Genomic DNA, 19862 nt, shown 5'->3' on the forward strand with positions numbered 1-19862 from the left:
ATATCTCACATATAAAATTATTAAGAATGTTTCCTAAATATTGATTTCTCGCATACTTATAAAAACAACTTAGAGTCCTACTCAGATGTTAATAGCAATTAACATTTCAATTCTATTTATAACACTCAAATATGTTAAGTATTGTTGTTTAGGTCAGAACCCTAAAAATACTTTTCAGTCATATTTAAGATTATAGATCAAGATTTAGAAACAAAACAACAATACCAAATCAATCAAGAACAAAATATTATACCATATTTAAATATCACCTCAATACATAAGAGTTCGAACAAACTACTCCCAATCTCAAAGCGTAGAATTAGCCACGCATCTTCTAGTACCTTCTTTTCTCCCAATTCGGTTACAAGTCACTCAATGGTGTTTTCCTCTCAATCTGGCACACTAGGGTTTAGCCTCTAGCTCTCTATTTAACCTAATTTACTAAGGTTAGGTGACTTCCTGCATCGCGTTGATGGGCTTAATGATAAAAACTTAAAATGGCCCAATTTGTCTGACGCATTCTTGCTTAAGAGAGATGTAGCTCGTTCTAGCGAGATGTAGCTCGCTCAAGCGATAAAGGCGTTGATTTTCGAAAACTTCACTGGAGCGTTCTCGCTCAAGTGAGAATGAGCTCGCTTGAGCGAGAAACTTCGTTGCTGAGTGAGACTTTTTTTGCTCTTTTTGTGCGATCTAGGACCTTTTTGTTGTTTGGAAATGCTTGAATTCAAATTCAATGACTTTAGGAATGAAAACAACTAACTAGGTTTATGTTCAAGGATTGAAATATTATCTTACTTTCTGCATGTGGATTGTTTACTTTAAATGTTTGTTTAGGATTTAGTAATTCTATTAGGTTTAATGTGTTTTTATTAGTTAACTTTTAAATTACTATTATAAATAGAATAGTAGAACATGTTCACCAAGAAGTTTTGATGAATCCAATTTGTCTTTAAGTCTTGTTGGTGTGTATGTGTGTGTTTGGTTAGGTAGATTTTGTTGTATAACTTTACATTATATTATGATCCAAGTTACTTGAAAAGTAATCTCCTTGTAATGTTTTGTTTTCAAAATCTTTGTATTTTTAAATAAGTTTATTCATGTATTAATTAATTGAAATTGCTTATATTCAAGTCCATTGACTATAATAAGTATTTTTAACAAATTGATTTAGTTTGAAAACACTTAAAAGTTTTTAAGGATTTAAAAAATAATTTATTTTCTATTTTTTCTTTTATGTTAAGTGAAATTAGCCAATTATTTCGATGAAAAAACTGGTTTAAAATATAGTGATTTCTTATGTTAAAGAAAACAATCAATTATTTCAAAAATCAATTAAATGTTTTTAACATATTTTTATTATAGTAACCAATCAGATTTTAATTGATACAATTGTTTTCATTAAATGATCAAACTGTTTTTACAATCATTATATCCTTATATAAGGATGTAATATGATCATTTTAAACAACAAAATTTATAAGAGAGAAAAATGGAAAGTTTTAAAATAATTATTGGAGATTGAGTTTGCTTCTTGGAGCATTCTTGTTTTGTAAAAAAGGTTTTTGGGTTTACAATCAGGTAAATGATTTAGAATCTTGAATTGGTTTTGTGTTGAATTTTAATTCAAAAGCTAACACATAACATGGATCATACAAATTGGCCCTAAGATGTTCTCAAACCCAAAAGCCCATAACAACCAAAATAAAAAAATCTTGTGAATTGATTCATACATGAGACTTAATAGAATCATGGAAAAGAAAGTAGTATGAGCAGAATATTGGCTGAAAAATAAGGGACATCAAGTGTTGTGAAAATTAGAAAAAGATAGACCATCAAGGTCTTAGTCGAAAAAAATTGATACACCTACCTTATCCAGAAACACCACACTAACTAATTCATGCTTGTTGTGCTATCTTAAGAGCATCTTAAGAGCTATAAATGAAATACAAAAATTGTTTGAATTTTAAATTCATTTGAGTGTAAACAACTAGTTGGGTTAGGATTGTGACTAAATTGAGAAAGTTTATAGGACTTAGAGTCTTATATGATATACATTGCATATGTACTACACTTAAGTATGAAACATTTATGCTAAAAGCATAAGTAATGACATCTCTTCAATTCTGATCTAACTCTGACAATCCCAGCTAACCATTGTAGATTTAAGATTTGTATCTCCAAGGGCTTTACTTGAGGGCAAGCAAATAGTTAAGTTAGGGGGATTTAACTTAGTGGTGGACTAAGTTAAGTCCCACTTCTTTTACTCCGCAAACAGACCGAGTCAATTGTAGTACAATGGAGGGTTGTCGAATCCACATGGAATTAATGTTATCACTATAAAATTATCTTTCAAGATGAAGTGAAACAAAGATTGGAGATGGTTTGCATATAAGTTTTATAATTAACTAACTAATAATAATAATAATACTAAATATTTAGATTGAGAGGTGAAGTTAGGACAAATAATTGAAGCAAGGGTGTAACAATATAGCACAGATGTTGAGATTGAAATAGCTTTGTAATTTTTTTTGTTATTGTTATTTATAAATGCAATTTTTATTCAAACTCCATGTTTCTTATGGTCAAACCAAGTCGATTCCTCGTGGAAGGTTACCTCAAGCAATAAATCATTGTTATGGCTTATCTTTGGATTAACATCAAACAATTCATCATAGTTTGAGCTCTACGTTCTACAACCATTGAACCTTATGACTGGCTTAATAGGGTCCAGGTACATGAAATCGCCTTCCGACCTCATTCATGCTTTATAGAAAATCAACGGTCATTCCTCACCATTGAGCATTGAGCACGCTACCAGATTCAAGGAATTTAAATTTCAAACATATACATGCATCTATAAGCAAAAATAACTCCAACAATATCATATTTCTATTAAATCTCAAAAAGATAGATTTAGCAACTCATAACAAGAACTTACAGTGAGAGTTCAAGTATGAGAAGCTAAAGTACAAGAAAGATGGATCCTTGAGTGTTGTGGCCAACTTAGGCTTCAAGATTTCCTCCTCCAGAGATTAGTCTTCACTTTTTTTAGGTTTGGCCCTATAACTTGATTGATTCTGAAGATCAGACTCTCTGAGCCTAAACAAACAAAACCTCTATATCTAAACCTCTTTTTGGATTTCACTTGATTGCCTTAATATCTATGTTTCTCAATGTCTCTCGATTTCTTGAGACCTCTCGATGATTTGAAAATTTCCCTAAGGTCCCTATTTATAGGTTTTTTGAATGAGACTAAAAGGAAGTAAAAGGGATTCAACATCCACTCAATGTAGGCTAATCCTTTCATCTTTAAGCAATCTTCGTGCTTCTTGAGATTTCTAGAGATTCACTCCAAATCTTGATCAACATTGACATTTCCTAACCATGAAGAAAAATTCACTTGGCTTAGGCTTCAAAAGGAATCCTTTTGTTCCCAAACTTGGTGCAAATTGGCTTGAGCCCTATCTGAGCGAATTTGGGCTTTCTTCATGATTAAGGATGCTAATTCGCTCAACCTTCTAATATCTCGATTCCTTTGGTACTTCTAGCCTAAATCCGCTAAGCGTATGCATATGCGCTTAGTGTTTTTGAGTGTTTGTATGGAGTTTGCTCTCTGGACTCAATCCACTTAGTCATTCTTCATGCGCTGGGCATATCGACTCTTTTGCTTCATTCTTGTTTGCTTGTTTTTCTACAATTTTTTTTTGCAAATTCCTTTTTTTCCTCTTTTTCTTCATGTGCAACTGGAGTTGGAAGGTTCTTGGCATGCTTTTCACTAGTTTTTATACATATTCTACACAAATTACATGTTTATTGAACTATGAATTTTACTACAATTTAGCACTTATCAGGGGGTCCAAATACATTTCATATCAGAATGTGCTTAAATTTGAAAGAATGTGAAGAATGCAGATGTGTACTAATCTTTTCATACATAGGGTACTGTTGAGCATGGAAAGTCGTATATATAAAAGTGAAATGAATCTCAATTCCAAACTTATTCTTAAATCAACCAATGTCTAAATGGTGTTACTATTGATGCTAGAATTCTGAAGTGTTCTTTGTTTGAGGGCAATCAAAGAGCTAAGTTGAAGGGAGTTTAAAATATACTAGATTCTCATGATATTACATTGATTTAGGAACTTAAGTGAATTGAAGTGAAAATATCCTTAAAATGGTCATCTTCCCACTTAGAATTATAATGTTAGTAAATTATATGATCTTATATGGACTTTGAGTTATCTTGCAAAAAATAGAAGGACAATAGCAACTAAATAGAGGTGAAGCAAAAATAGAGCTTCCATTGAGCATTAGCATGACGTGTTGAGCAAATTAAAGGCAAAAAAGGCCTACACAAAGTTCCTATAAATATCGAGCATCTAAAGAAGCGTTGAGCAGATCTACTCCAAAGAGAAGTATAATTAGAGATCATGATCTGTTGAGCGAGGCCATGAAGCACTGAGCATAGAGAAAACCTTGAGCCGAAGTAAGCTAATTAGTTGAGCTTAATAAGAGAGGAGTTGAGAGTATAATTTTTTTGAGATGAAGAAATGTGCTGAATGAATTTTAATAACATGCAAGAAAGGAGTTAACTCTATAAATAAAAGACCTTCTAACTTAAGAAAGAGAGGAGAGGAGATGATAAGAAAAAGAGATCGATGTTTACATTCATATACCCTTATGCTCTCAGTTGTTATCTACTTAGGAATTTAGTGTATTTCATTCACCATTATGAGTAGCTAAGTTACTTCTAATGGGATTGAAGGATAATGTAACATATATGTATTATTTTGGTTTATAAGCGCATGTATATTTCATTCCTATTTGATTTGATTTTTTGCTTAATGCTTGACAAGTGATGAATCACTGTTGTTGCTTTTAGAACTTGAATGATATTAAGAAATACTTTCATTTTCTGAACTAAATCAAATCTTCCAAAGATTTCAATATTTGGGGATGAAGTTGAATCAATAATGCAAAATCAAACTGTTGTAACTCAAGAGATTGATTATGATAATTTTCTTTCTAGATAACCATGATTAAGGGATTAACTTGGTTTGTCCTTGAGAGTCATGGAACTGAATTACACTGCATTTATAATTGAGTGCAGATCAATTACAAAGTCTATTCAATCCCAACATTTTTTTTTTCAGATTTGAAAACCTTCTCCTTTCACATCTATTATCAATTTATCTAAGACTTATGCTTGTTTCATTTCATAATAGAAAGTGCATCTACTAAATTTACACCTAGTCCTTGAGGATACATCAACCCCCTTATCAATTGTACTATAGTTGACTAAATTCACTTATCGAGAGATATAATTTAAAGTGTCACACCATCACAAACTGAAACACAATTAATGTTTCTCGATCACAAATCACACATTGAATTGATGAAGCCAAACGAAACACAATTTTAGAACAGTGAGAACAAATAACAACAACAAAGACAATCACAATACCATGAAGACGAAGAACATGAGAAGAAGAAAAAGCGTAATGAATGATGACTCTTTTAGGCAAGTGTACCGAGTCAGAAGTAATAATTTGTCCCTAAGGACGAATACCGAACCCACAAGGAACAATTATTTTAAATCCTAATAGTAACATTTAGTAAGTATAAAAATATGTACAATAATTTGATTTGACTTGATATTAACAATAGTTTACATGAAAATTAAATAAAAGCAAAGTAAAAAGTTGTTGATTCAATTGAGAAAATTGAGATTAGGGTTCATCTTTCTCACTCTTTTGTATTTTGAAAAGCATAATAATATTTTTTATTTTGATTGATATTGATGCCCATATAAAATTCATTTATATCAATTTCTAGCATATAAAATTGTTAAGAGAGTCTCCTAAATATTGATTTCTTGCATATTTGTAAAAACTCTTTATCCTTACGATTAAATGTTGATAGGAATTAACATTTCAAATATATTCCTAACATTCAAATATGTTAAGCATTATCATTTAGGTCATAAACTTAGAAGTACTTTTTCAGTCAAATCTAAGGATCAAAATCATGATAAACAATCTTACTAATAAAATGACAATACCAATCATCAATCAAGAACAAAATATTATATTTAAATATCACCTCAATACATTAGAGTTTGAACAAATTACTCTCAATCCCAAAGGGTAGAATTAACCACTCATGTTGGCCACTACAAACATGGAAAGCAAGAAAAGAAGATTTAGGATGTTTATCCTTTACGACAACCTCATTTAGGATTTTCTATCACCTCCTATTCTCCCAATGAATGAATAGGGTTGTGCCCTAGGCCTCATTTAACCTAGTTAGGCTTGGGCTAAGTGATTTCTCGCCTGAGCGTGATTAGGTTCGCTTAGGCGAGTTGGACAAGAAAAAAATCCAACTTCTCTGGAGTGATCTCGCTTGGGCGAGTTCCTCTGAAGTGCTTCTGGCTTAGGTGAGTTTTGAGCATTTCAAGCTTTACTTTTCACCTTGTTTATTCTCATTCTAACCCTTTCATCTCTATTTTTTTCTTAGAATCCTGAAATTAATACAAATTTAAAAATCAATCGTTCTTATTCATATTATAATAAAAAAACATATAAAAATTTTAAATTCATAAATTAAATTATTAAATTATAATTATTTTATCAATAAATATTCATAAATATTTATATTTTAATATAAAATATTACTAAAATATGATATTTATCAACAATGTCCAAGTATTGAAGAAACTGAATTGTAAAAAAAATAAAAATTTCTAGATAAATTTTATTAATTATGCAATCATGAATGAAATGAATGTTACAAGTATATATACCGTTTCCACAATTGAGAAACTATGTGCTATACCTTCACCACTATCAGCTAATATAAATATTATAATACAGAGTACCCTAATAATTTTCAGCTAAACACCTATATATTAACATTCGATAAAGAAGCTGGACAGTTTTACACCAAAAAACTAAAGACAATTATGCACTAACAATTCTTAATAACAAACATTATAATTACATCTTATGAAAAGTCACAATTTTTAATTTGGGCGAAATAGAGTAATTTTTTTTCATGTCATACTAATCAATTTGTTATTCATGAAAGATAACTTTTTTTATTTCAACGTGTACCTTACAATGCATACGTGATATAAAGAACAAAATTGTGAGTTGGCGCGTGGCTCTCACCCTGGTGCGTGTCCCTACCGGAGAAGAAGAAGAAGAAGAAGAGCAGCTGATAGATAAGGAAGCGAAACTCAGCAAAACAATTAACAAAGGACTCGTCTTTCCTCTCTGCCAATGGCTACTTCCATTAACAGGTTTTTTTTCCATATCTATCACACGTGCGTTTTTTCTCTTCATGAAATTCAATTTAACATGTGAATTTCTCTTTTGAAGCACTGTTCTTGGGTGGAAATATTCCTCCTTTTTCTCACAATCTAATGCCTTCAACGCGGTTTCGCCTCCTTTCAAACCAAAACCCCCACTCTCCAAGTTTTCTCTCACTTGCTCTGCCGCCTCCTCTTCCTCTGGTACCTTCCATTTCTTCCTTCCCTTTGTCTAATCAACTCAAATCAGGAACTGGGTTCATCTCCTTTTTTGTGTTAACTGTGCCCTATTTAAGTTGGGGATTTTGGGGCAGTTGTTTTGAAGGGAAATGTAGTTGCTTTATCTAGATGTGATACATTGCAATATTCCAGCACTTTTCACTGTGTGGTGCTAGAAAAGGTATTTCTATGAATTATTTGTAGGATTGTTGAATTTGACTCAAGCAATAAAGAGGAAAAGAAAATGAATGTTGTTTTGAAGAATACATTTATGTGGCTAAGGTTTTAAATTATATTAGCCTGTTCCGGTAGTGGTGTTTTTTGTCTATCCTTGATTTTTGTAGAAAATTGTGGATAAATGCAGCTGATGTGGCTTCAATTGCTGCTGCAGATACCCCAAAAACCTATTGCAACCACAATTGAGTTTGCAAACTGTTTTTAATAACCTTGTCTGAAGGTGTAACTTAGTTTCACGAATTTGCAAATTCTTCAAAAGGGAGGAGGAACTTTATCATTCAAATAATCCTGTTGAAGAGTGTCATGAGCTTCTCTTCAGCCTTTGATTTTTGTGTCTTGTGATAGACACGTCCCTGCAAACATGCAGAAATTGGTTTGGATGATTTTTTTTTTCTATTTTATTTAGATCCACTACTGGTTAAGGCTGCCAGGGGAGATCCTGTTAGTCGTCCTCCAGCATGGATGATGCGACAGGCAGGAAGGTACATGGCTGTTTACAGAAAGCTTGCTGAGAAATATCCATCCTTCAGAGAGAGGTCAGAGACAACTGACCTCATTGTGGAAATTTCTTTGCAGCCTTGGAAAGCTTTCAGGCCTGATGGAGTCATTATCTTCTCGGACATCCTTACACCACTTCCTGCATTTGGAGTTGATTTTGACATAGAAGACATAAGGGGACCTGTTATACATTCACCCATTCGTTCTGAGGAGGACTTGAAAACTTTACATCCAATTGACTTTGACAAGCTTAAATTTGTTGGAGAATCACTTAAGATACTGCGCCAAGAGGTAAAATTTATATTGCCACCTCATTCATGTCATGACCATCCTGCTAATCATGTGTTTCCCTTACTGATTCTATTTTATTCAGGTTGGTGGTCATGCAGCTGTTTTGGGTTTTGTGGGAGCTCCTTGGACAATAGCAACATATATTGTGGAAGGGGGTACAACACGCACATATACAACCATTAAGAGCATGTGCCACACTGCTCCACATGTATTGAAGACTTTGCTTTCTCATTTGACGCAGGCAATAGCTGATTATGTTATTTTCCAAGTAGAGTCTGGGGCTCACTGCATACAAATATTTGACTCATGGGGTGGACAACTACCACCTGCTATGTGGGAACGCTGGTCAAAGCCTTATATCAAAGAGGTATGTTGGAAAAATATCCTCATTTCTTTCTTGGCTGATGAAATTGTATTTTAGTTTTTTAAACTTTTCAATTTGGGATTCTTGTTATATTAAGCCTCCACGTTTGTTTTTAACTTATAACAACTTTGACTTTAACTTAGTTCTTTAGTTGGAGAAAGGAAAACAATATGTAACTTCCTGAGGTTTGCAACAATTAGCAGATTTTATGGTAGACTAAAGCTACACTGCTCCATGCCTCCTTGATTTTTATTGTTTGGTTGGCTTGGTTGAAATATGATCAAACTTAAACATCTTAATTGTAATTTTTCTGGGCCAAACAAGAAAATACTTGTAATGTGTTTGAGAATAAGTTCAATGGATTTCAATATTATGGTTCTTGAGATTAAGTTCAATGGATTTCAATAAATGGTTCTTGACTTTCTGGGAGGTGGGAATCCAAATCAGAAGATGCAACTTTTCTTTTTCCTTTGAATATTTTATTGAGATTACTATTTCTGTCAGTATATTTTTACTATACACAAACACAAGGTTGGATACTATATTACCCTTTTTTTTAGCTTTTTGTCATGTACTGCTTTCTGAATTTCCAGATTGTACATTTGGTCAAGAAAAAATGCCCTGAGGTACCGATTGTTCTTTATATAAATGGAAATGGTGGCCTTCTGGAGCGTATGAAAGACACTGGAGTTGATGTTATAGGGCTAGACTGGACAGTGGATATGGCAGATGGAAGAAGAAGATTGGGTAGTGGGATAGGTGTGCAGGGAAATGTGGATCCTGCCTACTTATTCTCCCCTCTTGCTGCCCTGACTGAAGAAATTCAGAGGTTGGTGTCATGATTTCCCGGAGCTTTGGTATTCATGACGAAATTCCATATGTTGTTTTGCATATATAATATAACTAGACATAACTTAACCCTAAAGCCCATAGAAGCATCATTCACTGTAGCTTTAAGTTTACATATAGTCATTCACTTTAGTCCTTTTTGTTACTAGCAAATGTCTATGTTGCATATTTTCTAGTCATGATGTGGTGTCTAAGATGTGGAGCTGAGCCACCCCCAACATTTGCTTAATTAGGCGGATTTGAAAATAATTAAACAGAAAAGGCAGCAACTAACAAAGAAGCAGAGAAAAAAACACAGTTTACATAGCTATGTTAGTGATCTTATAGTTTCAAAATAATGAAGTAATTCAATTAGACTTGGTGGCAGACTCTGATGTCAGTTGTGTATGAATGAATTATCTTGACTTTTTAATGATAATTATTTGTCAGGGTTGTGAGGTGTGCGGGGCCCAGACGGCACATCCTTAATCTTGGGCATGGTGTCCTTGTTGGCACACCTGAAGAAGCTGTTGCACATTTCTTTGAAGTAGCTAGGAGCTTGCAGTTTGACACACTTTTTCCAAGCAATACTGCAAAAAACCCTAATCTAGTAACATAAGCACAATGCTAAGTGTTGCTATTTGTTCTACTTTATATTGGAGTTATTTCAAGCTCTTCTCCAAATGAAGGGTGTAGGTTAGTCCTTTCTTTTTCTTATGCTGCTATGAGATGATCAAAAGTCTGAGCATTTGCACATTTCTGTACCGGCTAACTAGATGAAGTTGTGATTAACTAGAGTATTTATAATTGATTTGATAAATTAACTAGAGTATTTCTTCCAACTGCATAATCTCGGTAAATTCCTCATGCTTGGGGTGACACCTGCCTTTGTACTATTATTTTATTTCAAAGAATTAATTGATTTAGAATTTGTTATGACTTGACTGTTCAAATTGTACTTGACATAGGTTTTAACATTTGTTAAAATTAATTTATTTGGAACTGAAAGTCTTCAATCCAAAACTTCCTAATAAAATTTTGAAATAAAAAGTGATTATTTTTATTTAGTATTTTCCAACATGCACACTTATGTTTCTGAAAATTTTGTTATTTTTCTGATCTGAATAAACTTTAAGTTGTTTAGGCTTGTGATATTTGTTTTTAACTTTGTTAAGAAAAATGTTTTTTTAACAAGTTATATCACTTAAGATAAGTTTTTCGATTTGCAAAAAAATAAAAATGGCGTTTTAAAAAAAAAAAAGTAAAATATAACAATTTCACAGACACACCTTACTAGAAATTAAAAATAGAGTATTTTACTGAGAATGGAATGATTCATGTCTAGAGAAAAATATATTCAATTTGTGTGCTTTCAGGATCTTGAGGGTGTTATTATTAATTTTAAGAAAATAGGCTTTCAAATAAATTGGAACGTTAGTTCTCTTAAATATAAAAACACGGCAAAGGGTGCTAGAAGAGTTAGCTCATTGTGTTAAGTTCTGTTATGAGCAATTTCTTTTAGGTACATGCAAATCCAAGAGTAACTTTGAGCACATAGGTGAAGTGTTACTGCATGGACACAGGAATGGTTGTTGCCTTATGCTTCAGAGCCTCGTTTACTGTCTTGAGAGCTTTGTCATATGACAAAAATCCCATAAAATTGAACTCATAGCCATCCGTTGTGATAACCTTCATGCGTTTTTCTGATGGATTCAATCCATATGTGAGAGGAGAGACTTTGCTCAACTGATCCAGATTCACTATCACCTACATATTCCACACTCAAAATTTAGTACTCCTTAGCAGAAAGTTCCTCTCATTGTAATGATGCAAAATCATAAAAGCTGGTGTTTTATGGTCTCAAATTATACAAGTTAATTAGCACTTGTCTCACTTTGATTAAAAAATTGGTATGAATCTTCAAGTTTAGTTTAAATGGGGTCTGTTTTTTTTAACAGAATGAACAATGTATGAACATCAATCCTGTAAAGCTAATAAAAGTGAATTGCTTTGAATTATGACTGAGCAAATGAGGTAAACAAGCACCTTATAATAAATGCATTGATGCTGCTGCTGCAGGGAGAATGGATGATGGCACAGTGGATGGTCACTGCAAAATGCTAATCTTTTTGTTGATATATAAAGTGTTCCAATTACAGGCCTAGAGTCTGTTGATAGGTAGCAAGCATATGGCTGTAAGAGCTTCTCTCCTGGGAAAACCCCAAATGTTTGCTGAAATAGCTTTTCAGGCCCTCCTGATGCAATTACCTTTGTTCCTTGAATAAGTTTAGCAATTGCAGCATCAGCTGGTCTAGAACTAACTTTTACTGGAACACAAAATAGATTAGCTTTAAGTCAGGACAGGATTTCAAACACTTAAATGGGTCTCATCATAAGTAAATAACCAAGGTCTAGGTTAAATTGGCTCCTATCTTTTGTCAGCCAAATTAAGTATTTCATTCTTACAGGAAAAAGCTTCATAAGTTTATAAATGATGTTTGAAAATTACATGAGGAATTTCAAAAAAAATTAAATTAACTTTAATTCATGTGAGTTTCATAACTGTGGAAAAGGTTTTCTTTTTACAAAGAAAAGATTTTTCTTTTGTAATTTGATACATACTCTTAGATATTATTAGATATGATGAGATATTATAAATATTGTTAGATATTTCTATTTAGGTAATGGACTTAACCCATATGTTTCTTTTCCTATATAAACATAACCCTATGTGTTTAATATACACCAAAGATTTACCATATTTTTCTTTTCCTTTAATATGGTGTTTAGAGCGTAGGATTGAAGTCAATTTTTATTGGCGAACCCACTGTTCACTGAAATTTTCTAGCCACTGTCCCACCGCCTCGTCGTAGCCGTCGCCGGACTCTTGCCAGAGTCGCCGTCGGAGATGCTGTTGGAACCGCTGTCGGAGCCTTCATCAGTGTTGATGCCGCCAATTGACTAGTGACTGGATTTGTCCTTATTTCTATGGCTTCTTTCGTTCCCTCTTTTGCTTCCGCTGCTGCTGTTGCTTCTTCCGCTGCCGTTATGCTGTATCCGTTTATTTATACTAATTATGTCAATATTCATCTCCATTGACAAATTGGATGGAACCAATTATAACACTTGTGCCTCAGATATTAAATTATGGCTTAAGAGTCAATGTTATGTTGATCATCTTACTCGTCCCAATGTTGTTGAAAATGAGGTTTCCCGTTGGTTGAAAATTGATGCTCAATTATGCATTGTTATCAAATCTACCATTCACTCATTTTTAAAACAATTTTTTCGTACCTATGAGACATGTTCAAAAGTTTGGGAACGAGCAAAATTATTATACACCAGTGATACTCAACGTCTTTATGGTGTGTCAAAATATCCTCACATTTGTTGCTCCGAAACGTCTTAATGGTACAATGGTAGAATATCTGGGTAAAATTCATGCTCTTCTTCATGATTTTAATGAGTTATTACCTCCTGCCCCTACTCCTTACAAGAACTAGAACAAAGATCAAAGTTCTTCATGTTATTTGGTTTACATGGCCTTCCTGATGATTATTCTCATGTACGTAATCAAACTTTGGGATCCCCTATCATGCCCAATTTTACTTCTTGTTCTACCCTTCTGTGTGTGCCAGGTAAACACACCACTATTATAACGCCTCATGTTAATGACTCTTCTTTAGTCTCTCAGCATAATGATCGTATTCGCCTTCACAAGTCAGACAAAGGGCATCACAATTGTGACCATTGTGGCAAACTTTGCCACAAAATTGATAGATGTTATGCCTTACATGGTCGTCCTCCTAAATCTGTTGCGGTTACCCAAACTACTTTTGTGCAACCTTCTATTGTGGACCATACTTCATCTTCATTTGATACCCCAGGCCAGCTTGTTATTTTCAATAAATTTCTTAAATAGTGTGAGGATCGGTAGAACACTGGTTCCATTACTTCTGTTGCACATTCAGGTACATCTTTTGTTGGCCTCACTCCTCTAATTCCCTTGGTCCTTGGGTTCTAGATTCAAGTGTCACAAATCACATTACTGGTACTCAATATTTTTTCTCTTCCCTATCTACTACGGGTTATTTACCTTCAGTTACCATGGCTAATGGATATAGGGTACCATCACATGGTGTTGGTACTATTAATCTTTTTTCCTTCTTTATCTATTGATAATGTTCTTTATGTCCCTAGGTCTCCATTTAACTTATTATCCATTATTCGTCTCACTCGTTCCCTTAACTGTGTTCTTTCTTTTACCAAAGATTATGTTTCTTTACAAGATCAAAGTTCGGGACGGATGATTGGCATCAGATATGAGTCTCATGGACTTTATCAACTACAGATATCTGCACATGTTGACGCGATTATAGATTCTCCATCTCTCATTCATGCTCGGTTGGGTCATTATGCTCTTGCCAAAAAGCAACAATTTGTTCCAAGTTTGTCTAATGTATCTAGTTTATCGTGTGAGTCGTGTCAGTTAGGGAAGCACATTCGTAGTTCTTTTCCTAGTAGTGTCTCACAACGTGCTTCATCTCCTTTTGCCTTAGTTCACTCTGACATTTGGGGACCAAGTCGTATTAAGTTTAATTTAGGATTTCACCATTTTGTTACTTTTATTGATGATTGTTCAAGATATTCTTGGGTGTTTTTAATGGAAAACCGTTCTGAGTTGTTTTCAATATTTCAAATATTTTACAATGAAATTAAATCAATTTGGAATTTCCATTCGAATTTTGAAAATTGATAATGGATGTGAGTATCTTTCTCATTCTTTTAAAAATTTTATGGCTTCTCATGGTATTCTTCATCAAACTTCATGTGCTTATACACCTCAACAAAATGGGGTAGCTGAGCGCAAGGATAAACATCTTGTTGAAACAACTCATACTATTTTAATCCATGGTGATGTTCCTCAATGTTTTTGGGGTGATGTTGTTCTTAGTTCATGTTATCTCCTTAATCGCATGCCATCTTCAGTTTTAGATGACAAAATTCCTCATCCTATTTTATTTCCACATGACCCTCTCCACTCTTTACCTACCAAAGTTTTTGGGTCCACATGCTTTGTTCATAATTTTAGTCCTAGTCTTGATAAATCATCTCCTAAGTTACACAAATGGTTTTTTTAGGGTTCACTAGATCATAAAAAGGATATAAATTTTTCTCATCTTCTCTAAACTGTTATTTTATTTCAACAGATGTCACCTTTAGTGAATCTTCCCTTTACTTTAATTCTTGTCCTTCTCCTTTTATGTCTTCATCTAATCAATTTAATATTCCTCTTGTTGTGCCTAGTGCATCTAAAGATTCACCACCGCCACCAACTCTTCAGGTGTATAGTCGCCGTCAACCGTCTCATCGTCCATCAGATGACTCTCTTCTAGTGTCAACACCTCATCCCCCTCCGGCTCCAACAGTTGAACATTCGACATTTGAACCTGATCTTCCTATTGCTATCTGTAAAGGTATATGTTCTATCCGTAATCCCTCTCCACATTATACTTCTTTGAGTTACCATAAACTATCTCAACCCTTTTATACCTGCCTTTCGTCTATTCCTTCTATATCCATTCCAAAATCTGTAGGTGATGCCTTAGCTCATCCTAGTTGGCATTAGGCCATGCTTGATGAAATGAATGCGCTTTAGAATAATGGAACTTGGGAACTTGTTCCTTTACTATCTAGGAGATCTGTTTTTGGTTGCAGGTGGACTTTGCTATCAAAGTTGGTCCTGGTGGTACTATTGATCGTCTCAAAGCTTGTTTGTGGCTAAGGGTTATACCCAAATTTTTGGTTTAGACTATGTTGATACTTTTTCTCTAGTGGCAAAGATGGCTTCTGTTCGCTTATTCATAGCCATGGCTGCTCTTCAATAATGACCTCTTTATCAACTAGATATCAAAAATGCCTTTCTTAACGGGGATTTGCAGGAAGAAATTTATATGGAGCAACATCCCAATTTTGTTGCTTAGGGGGAGTCTTCTAAATTGGTATGTCATATTCGCAAATCCTTATATGACCTCAAGCAGTCTCCTAGGGTCTAGTTTTGAAAATTTAGCAATGTTGTTGAACAATTTGGTATGACTTGCAGTGAAGCGGATCATTCAGTTTTTTATCGTCATTCGAGTGCTAGGTGTATCTATCTTGTAATATATGTTGATGACATTGTTCTTTCAGGCTATGATCACCATGGCATCTCACAAGTAAAACAACACTTTTGTCAACACTTTCACACCAAAGATCTTGGCAAACTCATATATTTCTTGGGGATTGAGATAGCACAATCCAATATTGGTATTGTTATCTCTCGAAGAAAATATGCATTGGATATTTTGGAGGAAATTGGGTTGATGAATTCGAAATCTGTTGATACTCCCATGGATCCCAATGTCAAACTTCTACCCAATCCCAGAGAGCCTCTTTCAGATCCTGAGAAGTACAGGAGATTAGTTGGAAAATTGAACTATCTCACTGTTACTCGTCCTGATATTTGCTTTGTAGTTAGTGTGGTGAGTCGATTTCTTAATTCTCCATATGAAGATCATTGGAATGCAGTCATTCGTACACTGAAGTACATTAAAGGCTCTCCTGGAAAAGGTTTGTTATATGGTCATAATAACCACACTAAAGTCGTTTGTTATTTAGATGTTGATTGGGCAGGATCTCCATCTGAAAGAAGATCAACTTCTGCTTATTGTGTCTCCATTGGTGATTACTTGATCTTTTGGAAGAGGAAGAAACAAAGTGTTGTGGAGAGATCCAATGCAGAAGTAGAATATAGAGCTATGGCCTCAACTAGTTGTGAGCTTATTTGGCTTAAACAATTACTTAAAGAATTTCAATTTGGAGAGGTCACTCAAATGACACTTATATGTGATAATCAAGTTGCTCTTCATATTATCTCAAATCCAGTTTTGCATGAAATGACCAAACATATTGAGATTGATTGTCATTTCATTCGAGAAAAGATTATATAAGGAGATATCAAGACTGAGTTGGTTAATTTAAATAATCAATTAGCAGATATTTTTACTAAACCCTTACGAGGGCCTAGGATTGATTACATTTGTAACAAACTGGGTATATATGATCTATATGCAGGGGGAGTGTTAGATATTATTATATATAATTACATATTATTAGATATTATAAGATATTATAGATATTGTTAGATATTTATATTTATGTAATGGGATTAGCCCATATGTTTCTTTTCCTATATAAACATAATCCTATGTGTTCAATATACATAAAAGATTTACCCTATTTTTTCTTTTTCTTTAATACATACCATTACTCAAGAAGTTCTGTTTTTTCATACAAATGAATTGTGTAGCATTTTTTTATGAGGTCTCAAAACTAAATTAGTATGTTTTATCAAACCAAGACATCTCAAGTACGTCAACTTTTAACTCCATTTCATTAAACAATTTATAAAATAAAGTTTATATTCCCTTATATATTATAATTTAATGATATAATTAATGTGAGATGTTTATCGTACATGAGCACGATTATAAACCTTTGTTTTGTTATTTATTGAGTTAAATATATTTTTCGTCCATGTACTATAATGTAAAATTTGTTTTTGTTTATAATCTAAATTTTAGACCTCCTGAGTACTTGTAGTAAGGAAAATATTAGAATATATTTTTACTAGTTTTTTTGTGTAACAAACGAATTTTCAGTGTGAATTATATTATAATATTATAACATCCACGATAGTGATGAATTAACATAAAATATTTTAACATCTTAGTCCATACTGAAAATTCGTTTATCATGTAAAAGAAAATCTAACAGGAATCTATTCCAATAGTTTTCTTACTACAAATACTTATGAGGTCTAAAGTTTTGACTAGTGACCAAAACCAATTTTACATGAAAATATAGAAAAAAAAACAAAATTAACTGTTAACCCTTATTTATTTAGTGTATGTATGATTTGGTAAAGTTAAAAATATCATGTATTGAACTTCCAAGTGATGATGGTCCAAGTTTATATTTCATGAAAGAAACAAATATTACCAAGATAAAAGAGGACAATAATCTTTCCATCATGGTGACAGAAGAAAAGTTAGAAGAAAACTCACAGTGATGAAGTATATTGTCAACCATGACCTCAGCTTGTTTAGTTGCTTCCTGAACCTTCTTGCCATAATTATTTATTGCACCATATATTTTATCCATTGAAATGGAACCTGAAATCATGGTGGGAAAATCAGTGAAAGAAGAATAAATTTAGTTACAGAAACAACCTCTTGAAAACTACTCACGTTTGTCAGCTGCAGGGGAAGGGGGAGCAGAGGAAATATAAACATAAGGATTGTTGCTTTCTATGCTAGTTGTAGTAGCAGTAACAGTAATCTCTGTGTGATAACTCTTCATTTCCTTGTTCAGAGAAGCAAGTGAGTTTGATAGTAGAAGGTAGAGAAAGTTTGATGGAAGAGGAACAAGTAAAATATGGTAGTGTAAGAAAAGATAGAAAGGGTAGAGGAAGAATAGTTAGAGAGGAATATGGGGCCAATATAGTGGTGTGAATATGAATAAAATTCTGGAGAAGAATATGAGAGTGATAAAGAGAACAAAGGAATCATAAGAAAATGTTGTGGAAATATACTGTAAGAATAGAATAATGTGGTATAGAATTCTATTGTCTTTTTCTTAGTCAGTGTTACACCAATCTCTCCTAATATATAATTATTCCATACTTAATATTCTTTTATGTGGTCTTCCATTTATCTTTAACATCCATATATTTCTCTACTTTAGTATCTTATTATTTTTTAAATAAAAGTATTCTTTATTTTTTAAATAAAAGTGTTAGAAAATAGATTTTAAGCCTAACTCAATCCCATAAAATCGATTTATGAAGTTGAGGTTTGCACCCACTTATATAGAATGAAATGTCATCATCTCTAGTCGATGTGAGATCTTAAAAAAAAAAAACTTTTATGTTATTTATTTTCCTTTTTTATTCTATATATATATATCGTTTCATAATTATTCATGTTAAAATTTGTTGAAAATTAACAAAAATAACAATATGATAAAATAATTTATATTTTAGTATATTTTGAAAAGTGTGCGTTTGGTTGATTTTTTTGTCACAATTATAGTAACATGATTCTACATGAATTCTAATATGGAAATTTCCAGTAAGCACAGTAAAATTTAGGTTTTGAAACAAGTATAAACAACCATAAAAAAATAAGTAAATAGTAAAATTACATTATACAAACTTTGAAACAATTTAAATTTCGTAATATCATTCTAACTAAAAACTAAATATATAAAAGTATTGTGTGTTTATTTATTTCTAACTTCTTAAAGTTCGGTTGCCTATCTATCTATATATAATATTAACAATCGTTTTTATAAACAATTAATGTTTATTTTTCTTTAAACAGCTGGATTATGAATATCATGTAAAAGTATATGTAACTGGTCAAAGCAATACCATTATCTTACTTGGTTCCAATAATTTATAGCATTGCCTACCACATCATATTATAGTAAAATAAAATATTATGTGGATTAGATGTTTAAAATAATTGAATTAAATTTATGATATGGAGATTGTAAATCAGTTACATTCGTCATAATCCACCATGATTTGTTTTCACTTATGTGTTTGCCATCCATTGTATTGTAAACCTTTAAAACATTATTCACCTCCAACAAATGGCAAAATATTAGTGTAGTTGAAGACCAATAATAAACTAGCAAATAATATTGTTCTTAATAATTAAGGTATAACTAACAATTATTTTAATCTTTTTTCAGATTTTAAATGCATTATCTAAGTAAGAGGGGATTAATAATGTATATAGTTTCTTGGAGGCTTTTCACAAAAAAATTAAGAAATAAAAGGAAAGAAATCCAAAAGTACATTCAAACATGGCTCTATGGCTCCTAAAGTTAAGTAGAGCTATTTGTTAACACTTATTTATTTTAATAAGTAAATCATAACAAGTCTTCTTTATTATTATTCTTTACAAAAAAAATATTAAATAAAAACTTATTTTAAAGATTAAAATAATTAGTTACTATTTGACCAAATTATATGATTGAAATAGAAATCATTTTATAAATTAAAAAATT

General features: G+C 32.5%; 2 protein-coding genes across 5 annotated transcripts; one reads left to right on the forward strand and one right to left on the reverse strand.

Moving 5' to 3' along the window:
• The first annotated feature begins 7091 nt into the window (after positions 1 to 7091).
• On the forward strand, positions 7092 to 10588 carry HEME1 (Uroporphyrinogen decarboxylase). 4 transcript variants are annotated; one of them, XM_068643483.1, is made up of 7 exons: positions 7161 to 7300; positions 7380 to 7513; positions 8172 to 8247; positions 8342 to 8554; positions 8637 to 8921; positions 9512 to 9747; positions 10197 to 10588. In XM_068643483.1, exons 3-7 carry the CDS (start codon positions 8224 to 8226, stop codon positions 10363 to 10365), a joined length of 927 nt encoding a protein of 308 aa, XP_068499584.1. In that variant the 5' UTR covers positions 7161 to 7300; positions 7380 to 7513; positions 8172 to 8223; the 3' UTR covers positions 10366 to 10588. The 4 variants fall into 4 exon arrangements, with proteins under 4 accessions (XP_068499583.1, XP_068499588.1, XP_068499585.1 ...); XM_068643482.1 differs by having other exon boundaries at positions 7092 to 7300; positions 8172 to 8554; XM_068643484.2 differs by lacking the exon at positions 7380 to 7513 and having other exon boundaries at positions 7159 to 7300.
• Positions 10589 to 11222: 634 nt separating this feature from the next.
• On the reverse strand, positions 11223 to 18276 carry LOC137835130 (GEM-like protein 2). The gene is given in 6 exon segments (XM_068643488.2): positions 11223 to 11403; positions 11405 to 11437; positions 11439 to 11513; positions 11793 to 12073; positions 17852 to 17959; positions 18035 to 18276. Coding segments are annotated over 6 exon segments (630 nt in total). The 5' UTR covers positions 18147 to 18276; the 3' UTR covers positions 11223 to 11382.
• Between the last annotated feature and the right edge of the window lie 1586 nt (positions 18277 to 19862).

This window comes from Phaseolus vulgaris, chromosome 5, assembly GCF_051622355.1.
Source record: "Phaseolus vulgaris cultivar YP4 chromosome 5, ASM5162235v1, whole genome shotgun sequence".
Taxonomy (NCBI): Eukaryota; Viridiplantae; Streptophyta; class Magnoliopsida; order Fabales; family Fabaceae; genus Phaseolus; species Phaseolus vulgaris.

Bases quoted from the DNA above. Each gene is read 5' to 3' on its own strand.
- HEME1 (XM_068643482.1), top strand. From the start codon at position 7,281: ATGGCTACTTCCATTAACAG. The intron at 7,301-7,379 runs GTTTTTTTTCCA...TCTCTTTTGAAG, and splicing joins ATGGCTACTTCCATTAACAG to CACTGTTCTTGGGTGGAAAT. The intron at 8,922-9,511 runs GTATGTTGGAAA...CTGAATTTCCAG, and splicing joins CAAAGCCTTATATCAAAGAG to ATTGTACATTTGGTCAAGAA.